Source organism: Phyllopteryx taeniolatus, chromosome 18 (assembly GCF_024500385.1).
Source record: "Phyllopteryx taeniolatus isolate TA_2022b chromosome 18, UOR_Ptae_1.2, whole genome shotgun sequence".
NCBI lineage: Eukaryota > Metazoa > Chordata > Actinopteri > Syngnathiformes > Syngnathidae > Phyllopteryx > Phyllopteryx taeniolatus.
In genome coordinates this window covers 15,496,402-15,510,131 of record NC_084519.1, presented here as the reverse complement: position 1 = coordinate 15,510,131, position 13,730 = coordinate 15,496,402, and the positions used below count along the sequence as shown (strand labels likewise).

Below are 13,730 nucleotides of genomic sequence, written 5' to 3'. Positions count from 1 at the left end.
TCACTAATCCAATATGCTGCAAACGCAGACCATTTTACACAGATTTTCCTGATTGATTTTATTTTGTTATGTAAACAGGTAGGATAAGAGTGCTTTGCTCTATTTCGGCATTGTTGTCGGAGATCTAAAAAGTCTCCAGCCGCCAAAACACTTTGGCCAAGTTGCTGGGCACAATTCCACATCCTCCGTTCGCTTCGCCCCGAGATGGTGAGGAGATGAAAGCTTGGGAGATGGCGGGGAAAGAGCCAGCTAAATGCGTCATGCTAGCACTCTCCCGCTTTCTCTCTCTCGCTCTCACTCTGGGAGATTTCACGTAATCAAGCGCAGAGCAAAAACTCGGGTGTGTCATGACAAACGCACAATACGTGCCGATGGTTTGTTGTGTCAACGCTCAGCAAAGACGTACAACAAGAACATTCCTTTGTCAGGGACAGAAGAAGAATTGGTTGGGAAGGAGATCCTGCGTGTGCTGAAATTAGTGTTACATGTGGGAAAGCGGCTTATGCAGATGATGTTTAGCATTAAGCGGCGACGGGGGTTTGACTCCACGCCGCCGCTCAGGAGCACGAGATGGAAGGATGACGACAAACGATGGCGCTCGGAGGTGCAGAGACGACTGAGGCCGAGCGGGGAGAGGAGAAATATCTTGCCAATGCGCTGAGATAATTGAGTAGGTGGCGGATGAACATTCATTTAAGAATAGTGCGCGGGGAGGGAGGAAGGGCTCGTCGCACATTAGCGAGCGGCACAGTACGTGGGCAAGTTGGTGTTGCGGTTTTAAAAATAAATAAATAACAGAAAAGGACAAAAAATTAAGGCAATGCAAGAAAAACAAAAAAACTCTGAAGTAAAAAAGAAAAATGTTTGAAAAATTACACGGTACAGCACAAAAAAAAGGACAAAAATGAACTGTAAAAATAGAGCAAAAAAGAGAAATTATACAGTAAGTACAAACTCCATTAGAATTTTTTTTAAAGAAAACAATACTAAAACACAAATCAATAAATAGGGGGAAAGAGGAAAAAAAGAAAATAAAACACTTTTTATTTTTACAAGGATCAGCTACAGGTGATTTCCATATAAATAGAATTAAATCGCTGAATCAAAAGGAAAGAAGACAAAAGCATTTTTTTTCAAAAAAGAAAGAAAAATTAAAAAGCATTTGGTGGGATTAGCTATGGATTCTTTATTTTCTATATAATGTAAATAAAGTACAAACTCAATTGGAAAAAATAAAAAAGTAAGAAAATACAATTCAGCAGGATTAACTGTGAGTGTTTTTTTACACAATTAATAAAGTAAAAAAAAAATAAAAAAAAACAAGAAAGAGGAAAGTACAGAAAGCAAATAAAGCAAAAAGATCACACACAAAAATAGCAGCTGGGTGTGAGTGGTGTTGTAAAAATTATTATTATTTTGGCAGCATGGTGTTGTTGTTAGGTTATGTAATGAAGGCCAATGGTCGTGTGTACTTTGCCAATTAGACTGTCAGGATATGTAAAGCTTGTTATCACCCTGGCGACGGGAATTTAATGGCCTGAAAGCTTTTAATATACTGCAGAAAAGAGCTGCTATTATAATCATAAATGAGCCAGCCAGGTTTTGATCCGGCATCAGTTTGTTTTTTTTTGTTTTTTTAAATCAACATCTGCTGCAAAAGTGCGCCCTTAAACACAGCACAGGTGTCATATTACTGTTGTGATCTAAAGTGAACCCCCACTATGAAACCTCGTCTTCGTGACGAATGCGTTCCAGAAAGTCTGGCGAAAACCAAATTCGACAAAAACCAATGCAATATTTCCCATAGGAAATAATGTTCATCCAATTAATATCATTTTACCTAAAACAATAAAAGAAATCTTTATGAAATAATAACAATTACGGAAAATTCATCCACAAGAAAATTAACTTAAATTACCTTTTCCTGTTTAACCTCATCAAACAGCGCAATAGGCCCACCGGCCAGAGATTACATAGCCGTTCTTTTCCACCGTGTTCCACGAAAGTCACTGAAAACGTCGGTCATGTGACTGCCTGGCTACGTTTGATTGGTGTAATGGAGTCAAATGTTGCTAGTGGTTCCGTTGGATTGGTGAAACAGAGTCATGTGACAGTGCCCGAGACAGAAGTCCCTCTGAAAATCCAAAACAAATAACATACAATAATAAATAGATAAAAAAATCTAAAGTAGCGAGTCGAAAGTAGCGCAATGTAACGTAGAAAAAGTACCGTTTCTTCCAAACAGAACTAGTATGTATAAAGTTTTTGAAGCATTTTAACTACTCGGACAAGTACAATGTATCCCCAAAATGACTTCACAGATATCACAGAGGAAATGAACATTACAATTACCAACTTCCGTTAGCTCGTCTGTTGCCCTTCACATTACGCATTAGCATTAAGCCAGCGGACTTTTCGTTTGTCTGCGTAACGGAGCAGATGAGGCGCTCTCACGAAAGAGACAACTCGTGTCGCGTTTCTCGCGAAGACAAGGCACACTTCATTCGACAAAACGCGGTCGCCATTTTGCCACCTGACGTGATTTAGCATGTCATCTGTTGATATCAAATCATGAACTATTTCGCTCTGTGCAGTTGCTCTTTATCAGTGGCTCTCAAACTTAAACGTACCACCTAAAACAATATTTAGTTTTCCAAGTACCACCATCATGACCAACATTCAAATACAATCACGGAGTTTGCCAACTGCCAATAAATCCCGCAGAAGAACAAAGAAGGACAACATTTTTTGCAGGTTATATGGAGTGCAAATGTTATTCCTGAGTGTTTTTATACGGTACGATACTGTTGAGTGCCTTTTTTTTCTTAAGGAAAATATCGAGATAACGTCCAAAACATAGAAACAGAAAATGTATTCCAGAGCTCAAAATGTTGAGTGACATCCCACAGAGGGAAAAGACAAGAGACACTCCGGAGCAGAGTGGATGCAAAGCGTGGCGCTGAGAGCGGCCTGCGGGTCGGGCGCTCAACGCGTGTGGGTCGAGCACCTGGCACACCTGGCTCTCGTCTGAAGAGCAGCCCGGCGCCCGGCGGCGAAAACAAAAGCTCTCCACAAGCGCTTTTCACGCAGCTTATTCGGCAGACAGCTTTTTTTTTTTTTTTTTTTTTTGGTCAGGTGAGCAGCCAAAATTTGAATGACTCCCACAGGCAATAAAAAAAAAAAAAAAAAAGAGGACGTGGACCCATCTACTAGGGTCATAACTGCCTTGTCACCACAAGCTCCTGAGATATGATCACAGCAGCCAACAGCCAACTAGGAATAATTCAGCTTCCATTTTTGTTCATGAGCAGAAGGGAAACTGAATATACTAGAAAAGCAAAGCCCTACCCACTATGGACAAACACACTATAACCACCATACAACAAAGCATGGATGTTTTATGTCTTTATGTTTTGTTTGTTTGTTGTTGTTTTTTTGCATTGTTTTTTTTGTGACAGTGGCCTTTTGGAAAAGTAATTTTGGCCCTCCGCATGTTTCGCATGTTGAGGACTGCCAATAAATGCTCCCATATATGTGCCTTAACTTTTGTCATTCGCCCCTTTCACGCTGTGAGTAAAAGCAGTACATTTTTCGTCTTTGTAAAATAATCACCAGTGGCGGTTATGGGGGGGGGGGTGACGAACGAGGGCCAACTCCCCTGTAACGTTGAGTCTCGACACCTTCTGAGCGAAGATTATACAGTACACTTTTGCCTTGAGATACGAGTGACCCGCGTTACAAGTTTTTTGAGAAGCCAGCTGTGATTCAACTGATTTTTTTTTTTACTTTGACTTGCAAGTGCACATTTGAGATAGGAGCGCTGTAGAAGCACGATATACTGTAAGTCGAATGAATAATTATTATTCATGCCGTTTTACAACAAGTTATTGCACAGTTTTCTAGACAGCAGTTCAGGTAGTATCAATGTTGTACGGTTTGTTAGTCTGTCAACCACCTGAGCAGCGTTCCAACGATTTTGCTATTTCTCCTGAGAAATAGATTTGTCGAGCACTTGATGAAAGACTGTTGATGTCATAGTAAACCTGGAGTCCTGTTTTTCACCACCTGCGCTCAGCCTGTCCACAGACTTTCTTTTGAGGTTTAACCATGTCTGTGTTTCTTAATAGTGTCTGAATGCATAGAGCTTTGGTCTTAACTGGAGCGATGGGATCAGCGACATCCAAAACAGAAAGTTTGTTGATGACATGCACACACAGGATATCATGTGAATTGGCTCCAACCGCCGCTGTTATTCTCTCTTTTGCTGTGACCCAGAAGCGAGCATGTCGCCCATCCGCGGAGACCATCCGCAAAAAGCTAAACTGTAGACCTACTTCCCACTGCCCACCCGCCACTCCCGCCCCATCTCTGATGGACACAGGAGAGAGAAAAAGAGGACTCCAGAAAAAGGAACTCATAACCGGAGAGTGTCGTCACTATGGATAATTGAAAACCCGCGTTGGAAAAGAATGAGTGCCTTCCTCGTGCCGGCAACTTAAACATGCAGGGATGGATGGAAATATAACTTGTATAACATAAACAGAGAGACAGAATAGCAGCACTCATCTTCCCCCATTTTTATCCCTCCTCCTTGTAGATACGTTCTCAGCCTTTGCAATATTTACCCAGGAAATACAGTATCTCAACGTTCATATACTGTATAATATTTCCCCAAATCTGCATACTCAACTCCAGAAGTAACTGACACTTATGTAGAGTGGAACTAGTATCAAGCCAAGTGGAACACCACTAGTTTTGTACCATAACTCCAGACAATTATTGCATTCATGTAGAGGATGCTGTAAAACTAAGTTGCAAGCCTTGTGGAACAAATCCAGTTTTCTGCCGTGACGCCAGACATGTTCAACATTCACGTAGAGTGTAAAACTGCGAGGACCTAGTATAGAGCCTTGCGGAGCGCTGTCAGTATCTGACTACAGAGGATTCTCGGTTTATGACGGAGTTCCGTTCACTTACGTATGCCAACGCAGTAGTAAAGTCCTAACAGGAGGAAACATTTGTCAAAAAAATAATAATAATAATAATACACTTCTAGGACATAAATATGGCACAATCAAATGAAAAACAGCAAGCACCATGTCATCATTCAGTGGTAAAATTAAGCGAAGAGATGGCACAAACAAGGCAAAGACGGACTCGTGGCATTGTGTCCCTCTGAATGCAAATACCAATTTTCCAGTTCCTTGTTTGTTGACATGTCGACGCACACATCAGGAACACGGCGGTATCCGTTTGCAGTCAAGAGCGAATTGCATTTACCTGCCGACCAGGAGGAACTCGTCGTACACGCCCAAGCGCCGCATGGCCATGAGGAGGCTGCGTACGGTCATGCCCTCGCAGAAGCACACCACCACGCGCGCTTTGGGCAGCCGCTCGCGCAGCTTCCTCAGGAGGCGGTCGAACTGCTTCTCGCCAGCGTTGCTGTAGATCTTGTCCGAGTGGGCGATGCACAAGCCCTCCTGGGAGGCCAGCTCCTTGAAGGCCTCCATACCGCTCTCGCCGTAGTTCCCTGCGGAACCCGCAGCAAGAACGCGTTAGGTGTGTATTGACTTTGCGAAGAATTGGGCGTACACTTTTTAAAACACAAACTGATGAAAACACACTTGTAAAGGCATCGTCAATGTATTTAGAAACATTTCAAGCATACAATGTATAGAAAACACTGTACATATTCCGTTGTACTTCTGTTGTTCCGTTCTAATTTCTTTTTTTTAGGAAAAAAAAGTTCCCCATCAATGATAAAACCATCAGAATTTCAAGAGAATTAAGTCGTTATATCACATGACTAAGCCTAAGTCATTTTGCAAGAATACACAAGAAAGTGCTAATTTCATCAGAAAATTATCTAATGTTAAGAGAAATATTTAATGAGAAAAAAATCTTAATCTTACAAGAATAAAGTCATAATAAAATAAGTTATGTCATACATCTTGTGGATATAAAGTTGAAACATCACAAGAAAAAGGTCTCACGGTAATTCTATAATTTTATATGAATAATAATTTTTTTTAAAGTTTTTAACATCATCTTTCATGCAGTGTCATTTTGTGTGTATTTCATTCATTGAGTGTCCAAGTCTTATTTATGATGTATAAAAACAAAAGGACTTAAAAAAAAAAGTGGTAATATTACACGACGAAAGTAATAGGAATAAAGTTGGAAAGCTAGAAAAAAGGTGCTAAGGTACTTCATTAAAAAAAAAAAATATTTTATGAGGAAAGGTCTAAATTAAATGAGAAAGTCATTTTTTTTATGGTACAAGACATTTAAAAAAAATCAAATTTAATAAAGAGAAATGTCATAGTTTTACAAGAACACATTTGTACTTTTATGAGAGTAAAGCAGTCTGAATTTAACGATAAAATGTATTTATTTTTAACCAGAAAACAGTTGTAATTTGAAGAGAATAAAGTCGTAAAATTATGTGAATAAGCCATCATTTTGCAGGCTAATTTTATGATAAAATGGTGTCATTCTTTTAAAATTTAATTTTAACCAATAAGTTCAATTCGTAATTTTAAAAGTGAAATGTACATATAAATGAATAAGTCATTATTTAGCATTTTGTAGGAAGAAATTTATAGCATCGCAAGAAAAAGATATTACTTTTAGTACAAATTTTATTTGAATAAGTCATCATTTTGAGGGAACAAAGTCGTCTTATGAGGGGAAAAAAAAAAAGAATATTTTCTAATTTTACAAGAAAAAAATGTCAGTAATGATCAAAACTCATAATGTTACGTTGCTTACAGCTCATTTTTGTTCATATTGGTGATAGTTGATCAAGACAATTTTATAGAACATCCACCCCCAATTAGAAGGTATGAAAACACGTCTTCCCTTCCCATACAAAAAAGGCCTCTGGCTCAGTGTTGTCAGCTCTGACTTGATCCTGCGATAATGAGTGTCAGGGATTTTAGCCACTGCAATCAAAAGCGAGGCGCGCCTCGTCTGATCTGTGGCACCGCATCCCAATCAAGAGAACCAGCAAAGCTGTTTTTTTTTTCCTCTCCTACATACCCCCACCCCCCCCCCACCCCCTCCTTCCCCCCCTCCTCGTTTAAATCTTCTACGTTCACGTGGACCGCCGTGTCACAAAGCCGTAGCGCTGGATTAAATACGCAATATCCAACCACCCGTGCAGAAATGAGCAGGACGAAATCCTGCTGTTGAAAAACAATAGTGTAATGTTTCGATCTTTGACGGTGTTTTAAAGGCCTGGTGTCACCGACGCAAATATTTACATGCCATTATTTGAGTTAGATGGTGGCTGGCGGGCACATTAGTGGACAGCCCAGTTGAGTAAGTACAGCGCCATCCGCACAGGTACTTCACTTGCATTTTTCACAAGCCAGCCCTGACTGTTGCCACGGCAACCAAGCTGCATTTATAATTTTTCCAGAGAAAACCATTATTGTCGACGCTCATAAAACTGATCTGTGATTATTTCTCATAGACGCCGAAAATAGGAGCGTTTTTTACGATTATTTTGTCTCATTAGTTTAAATGACACCACAGGTATATTATTTAAAGGTGTGCCACTTAACTATACAAGGACAAAAGTCACGTGTGTGTCAGGGGTGTGGCTGTTAATCAAAATATGTATATGTATGAGTGCGTTAGGGGTTTAAGTGACTCACTTGTTTATCGTGAAAATACAATTAGTGTTTCGCTCGACACTTCATGCCACAACCGCCAACTCACTCATCCAATCACAAATCACTCTCAGACACCTTCAATGCCTCACAGACAGGCGGAACTTAGAGAACTCAAGCGACAATCCGCGTAGTAACGCAATATTGCAAAAGCATTCCCTTATCCAGTGATTATTGATTTTGAATTGGTAGACAATTTCCAACTGTCTGCAACGCAGTGGTGTCTGAATGCGATTGGATGAGCGAATCAGGGCGTGTGACGACTTTACCTGGAAACAGTTCGGCGCGTCGAGTTGACAACTATTTGGGGGGAAAAAATAAATGACATCATCAAATGATCGACATCGACTCAACTGTCATCGAGTGAGCAGTGATTCCAAAAATTCAACCCCCGAGTGTGCGTATCTCTGACACTGTGTGGACACAATTCACCTCCTCACAGTAATTACGCTGCGTGCTGAACAAACGAGCAGTTTGCCAAAGAAGAGTGAGCCAGCTCAGCGTGGTACAACGGGCACAGGATTACCACGTGGCAGTATTAAGGGCAAGAAGTTGTCATTTAAATCTCATTATTTTATCATTAAAAAGCAATTTTTCCGAGCGTTAAGTTGTAATTTTATGAGGGAAAAATGTCACGAGTTGAAGAGAAAATTACATAAAAGGAAGAAAAACATTACAGAGAGAAAAAGTTTTTTTTTTTTTACATGAAAAATTACAGTCATTAATATTTTAACAAAGTCAAATATTGACAAGTATAAAGTTGTTGTATTTCAAGAACAAAATGTCACAATTTTAAAAGAAAATTATATAGAAAGGTAAAAAAAACATTTACCAAAGACAAAAGAATTGATGTCACGAGAATAAAGTCAACATTTTATGATTTAACGTCACAATTGTAGAGAAAATTGTCTCAATTGATTTTTTACACAAAGTCAACTATCAAGCTTTCTTTTTATGAGAACAAAATGTTACACTTTTAAAAGAAAATTACATGAAAGTACAAATTTTATGAGTGAAAAAGGCAATCATTTTATAATTTAAAAATCATTTTACAAGAATGAGGTCGGAATTTATGAGGGAAAATGTCACAATTTTAAAATGTTGACTGTTTTATCAAAAGCTGCTCGTTCATTATTTGTGCGTACGCATGGTCTGAGGAGGTTCGAAATTTGTTGGTGGAATAGAACATTTTGCTAAATCAGACATTTGGGTGTCAAATTTTCATACACACGATTTAAGCAAAAATTGGTGCGTACGCACTGTTTATGATTGAGACTCAACGTCCTGAGCATCTGACACTTCCCGGCCAAGAAGAGCATTGTCGTGCTGTAGGGGGATTACTTCAAAAGGGAAAACCCTTGTATGTGCCTTGTGACTGACTGGCGACCAGTCACCGCAAAGTCAGCTGGGATGAAGTCAGCTCCAGTTCACCTGTGACCCTAAAGGCTTCTTCAATTAGCAAATAGAAGCGCGCTGCGCGCCGTCAACAAACACATTCGTTGTGTATGTGCTGTGAGGGCGCAAGGTGGCCGTTTGCAGTCACTGTGCCGTGCCTTGAGTTGAAGAATGTTCAACTCAGACCCAATAAGAGAGGGGGTCAGAGTGCTTCAGGCTAATCAGCAGGAAAAGCATCTATGCTACTTCCTGGTAGGCCACGACGCAACCACTATCAAATATGGGACAGCTTGCCCCAGAACACCGTCGTCCATACGCCCTGCCCCACGGTGAACACCAAGAAACCCAAATGCAGTGTGAAAAGGCCTTTAGGAGGAGAAGCACTGTGGAAGCTGGATGGACGGTCTTACCTTCAGTGTGCACGGCAGACACGTAGGTCCAGTTGTAGCGCTGCACAATGTCCAGCATGGCTCGGGCTTGGAGGGTGTCGGACGGCACCACCCTCAGGAAGTACTTGAACAGAGTCTTGTCGCTCAGGTCGATGCTGGTCGCCGAGTAGGCGATCTGCGGGATGTTGAAGAGCTGCAGCAGGTTCTGCACCTGGATGGCCACCGAGCTGGAGCCCGGCCCAATCACGCCGGCGATGGGCCTCTTGGTGGGCGGCGGCTGGCTGGAGTGGGACTGGCTGTCCACGCACCACTTGGATCCGTCCTTGTCGTCCCGGATGGAGATGAGCGAGTCGCGGATGAACTCGATGCTCTGCTCCAGAGCCACGGAAGAGTGCCAGCACGAGTCCCGGATCTCGCAGCCCAGACTGATGTTGGGCAGCAGCTGGTGGTCCGCGTTGATGCGGTCCAGGGTGTGGAACATGGCCTCCACCCGCTGGATGCCGTACTGCTCGCGGACGTCGCCGCATTTGCGCTCGGCCACCTTCTCCGCCGACGGCTGGTGGTGCACGGAGAAGAGGGCCCCGATGATGACGTCGCCGTCCATGCGGGCCACCGAGCGGGAGGCGGCGCGAGGCACGGCGGCCCGCTTGTGGATGCCGGCGGCGAGGCCGGGTGCGGGGAGGCGGGAGAGCAAGGCGGGAAGCAGGAGCAGAGCGAGGGGAGCCATCTTTAGCGGGGGTGTGCCGAGGGTGCGCACATAGCAGCTGCGGACACGGCCGCCTTTATCCCAGCCACCTGGGGACGCCACGCTTGCGCCACGTGTACGCGCACCTAGACAGGAAGTACACGCCAATTCAAGCCAGTACAGTGTTACCTTTACTTCCGAATGCCCCAATTTACGAAACTTCCTGCGAATTTATGGGAATAAACTAGCAATTTCCACAAAATATAATATTTCCACATACCCAAAATATGCCAAAGTGCTGGAGTTCTATGCCCGAGACAAAAGTGTAAAACAAAAATTCATGAATAAATAAATAAAATTCATGAAAACACATATTACAAGGAATAAAGTGTACAGTACTACTGTGCTTTACTGTATGTTTGAGAGTACAAACAGTGTGTATAAATGCATGGCAGAGGAGTGTGGGGAAGATTCAAAACAGTCCGGGGAGGTTCATACAGCTTTAAAATATGTACAACTGATCAAAAGAAGGTGGTAGCTACTTTGCAGATTTCGCCTATTGCAGGGGTCCCACGAAAAACGAGGGATTGCGGTAAAAAATATTCTCATTATTATCTTGAAGAAAACAACCAGATTTCATGCAAATACAGTGGGAAACAAACAAATTTACGTGATAATTGTTTTTTTTTTGAATTTGAATGAACACTAAACAGCATTAACTTAACATTTTGTTGCATTTTAGATGTGCATATTTACTCTGCAGGACTACTATAAATCTAAAAGTTGCACTGGTTCAATGATACGTAAATTGTATTTTTTTTTTAAATGCCAATTTCCGTATTCGAAGCTGCTATTTACGATTTTGAGATCGGTGTTTCCACGGATTTCAGTCCTGTTTGTTTGGAGCATAGCGCTAAACAAGTCCCACTCTTCTGAGCTGTGGATTTGCGACAAAGGCAATCACGGACTCTTCCGGTGACACCCAAGCCGGATTCCAGCACTGTGGACAGCGCACACCGGAGAAAAAGCGGCTGGGGGGCTGGGGGGTGGGTGGGGGGGTGAGAAGGACGTCCGTGTGGCATTGTCACGCCGCATCTCGCCGTGTTGCTCGTAACGAGAGGCGGCCGTCGAACACCAGAAGCGCGATGCAGTGGTGCCTTGCGCCTTTTCACGCACGCACCAAGGAAATGAAATGAAATGTGCCTAAAGGGCGTCGGAAGCCTCCAAAACTTACCTGAATCCTCGAGACATGCCGCGTGCCTCCTTCGCTCGTCTTCCTGAGCGCGTGTTGCTCTCTCTCTCTCTCTCCCTCTTTTACATCAGCTCTCTCTCTCTCTCTCTCTCTCTCTCTCTCTCTCTCTATCACACACACACCCTCTCTCCCTCGCTCTCTCTTCGACTATGGATATTCGATACCATTTTTTTTTAGACCGATACCAGTACAATTATTCACTCTTGACTATTTATTCACTCCATTTGTGCTTTTGATCTATCAAAAGTAAAAATATATCACAGGTGTCAAAGTGGTGGGCCGGGGGCCACATCCGGCCCACCAAATCATTTTATGTGGCCCGCGAAAGCAAATCATGTGCATCGACTTCATGTTTCTTAGGAATTTTCTTTTCTTTTTTTTTTTTTTTTTAATTGCGAATTGTCTTCATTTGTCATAACGTTGAGATATTTATGTCAACCAAAGTGTTCTGTAAATTGACTGTCTGTTGTACTAGAGCGAGCGGCTCCAACTACCGGAGACAAATTCCTTGTGTGTTTTGGACATACTTGGCAAATAAAGATGATTCTGATTCTGATTCTGATTCTGATATTGCAAGCATTCTTTGGTTACCAATCCCCATTTGGAAAAGAAATTGAATGGCCGAAAAATAGGCTTATGATTTCAAAACTAATTAGCCATCAATTTGTTGTGTTCATATAATTGTACGAGGTGATAATTCATTTATATGGGTTCACAGTCAACGGCCCGTAAATGAGTTTGACACCCCCGATATAATATATATACATAAAATTTCAATTAACAAAATGACAGGAAACTGAACAAAACTAGATTTTATTTATTTTTTTGCGCCTTAAGTATTGGTGGCTGCTATCAGCAGTGTATACGAATTTCCAATAACTTGAAATAAGGCCGGCGTCGGCCCGATACCTACTATTGACACTCACTCACCCATACGTATCTTACACTATCGCGCTCTCTCTCACGCGCTTACTCTATATTATAGCTTGTGCTCACTATCTTAGCACACTCTCCTTGTTTCTTTTACACCACACAGTAGCTCTCTCTCTCTCGCTCTCTCTCTGTCTGTCTGTCTGTCTCTCTCAACCACAGAGCCCTCTTTATCTCCTTCCTATACCATAGCTTTCTCACGCTGTTACACCACAGCTGTCCCTCCCCGTCTTTCTCTACCAACTCCCTCTCTCTTTCTCGCCCTCCCCTTTCTCTCAATGTCCCTTGCTCTCACACTCCATATCTCTCGCACCTTCTCTCACATCTCTCTCTCTCTCTCTCTCTCTCTCGCTCTCTCTCTCTCTCTCTCCACAAAGGTCTCTCACCCGTCTCATTAGCATATCTGCTGGAAAAAGACAGCATTTTAGACAACAAAACCCCTAACATACGACAGTTTCATCATTAGCATAATTGACGCAGGCACGCGCACAATTTTAGCAATTTGAATGACGTCAGCAACAAACGGGCATGATTGACGTGAGTGTCCCAAGTTTGACTTGAGGGGTTTGAATATGACAGTTGCTGGGGGATGGGGCTACCGAGAGGGGAGCGTCAACTGGGTTTCAGCACCAAGGACAGCAGACAGAAGTCCTATTGCGCCATCCAGCGTTCATCCGTGGGAGCGACAGCTTCCCAAAATACATTGCCCTCTTTTTGTGTGGCGAAGTCCACGCCTGTGCATATGGCACAATACTGACCTCGTGTGTGTACTGTAGAGAATTGCCGTTTATAATGCCAGTTCATCTCAATCGATTAGAGTGGGGTGGAAAAGCTGTAACATTCACTTTTTCCACATACCCAAACTTTCTACTGTTTCCATTCTACAATTATCCAATTTATTAATATGCACCTGAATAAAAATGACTGATTTTTAAAAATAATTTAAATAGAAACGATTCTGTTTTCTCATCTTTTTATGATTAACGGCAATAATGTTGGGGTAATTAAAAAATATATTCATAACAAAATGGCATAATCCCAACAATAGTCTTTTTTTATCTTGCTATTGAACTGTCAGATTTTCATAGACTGGGAGGATAAGCGGTACAGAAAACGAATGGCATAAAATACATTTCATGTGTGACATGTGTTACACCATTTAACAGTGTACTGTAATACTACAGATTGTCAAGTACACCACCCTAATATGTATTGGAAAGACAAACACACAAAACTAAAGCCACAAGAAAAAAAAACTCAAATAACAAGGCTCTTTTAAATAAAAAAATATATATATATAGAAAACCGGTTCTTTGCCCTAACAAACATGGCGGCCACGTTGACGTTTAAATGTAGCGGCCCGAGGCAATCAATGCGGCGAGTTCATCAACCATGAAAGGCAA

General features: G+C 42.0%; 1 protein-coding gene across 1 annotated transcript in view; it reads right to left on the bottom strand.

Annotated features, from left to right (window-relative positions):
• The window catches only part of grm1a (glutamate receptor, metabotropic 1a), a 30,347-nt gene that overhangs the window by 16,476 nt on the left and 141 nt on the right, over positions 1-13,730 (bottom strand). The window contains exons 2-4 of the mRNA XM_061753599.1: positions 11,380-12,730; positions 9,482-10,291; positions 5,281-5,530 (exon numbers count right to left, since the gene is read on the bottom strand). Of these exons, the coding sequence (XP_061609583.1) occupies positions 5,281-5,530; positions 9,482-10,187 (956 nt within the window). The 5' untranslated portion in view covers positions 10,188-10,291; positions 11,380-12,730. The remainder of the gene's footprint in view (positions 1-5,280; positions 5,531-9,481; positions 10,292-11,379; positions 12,731-13,730) is intronic.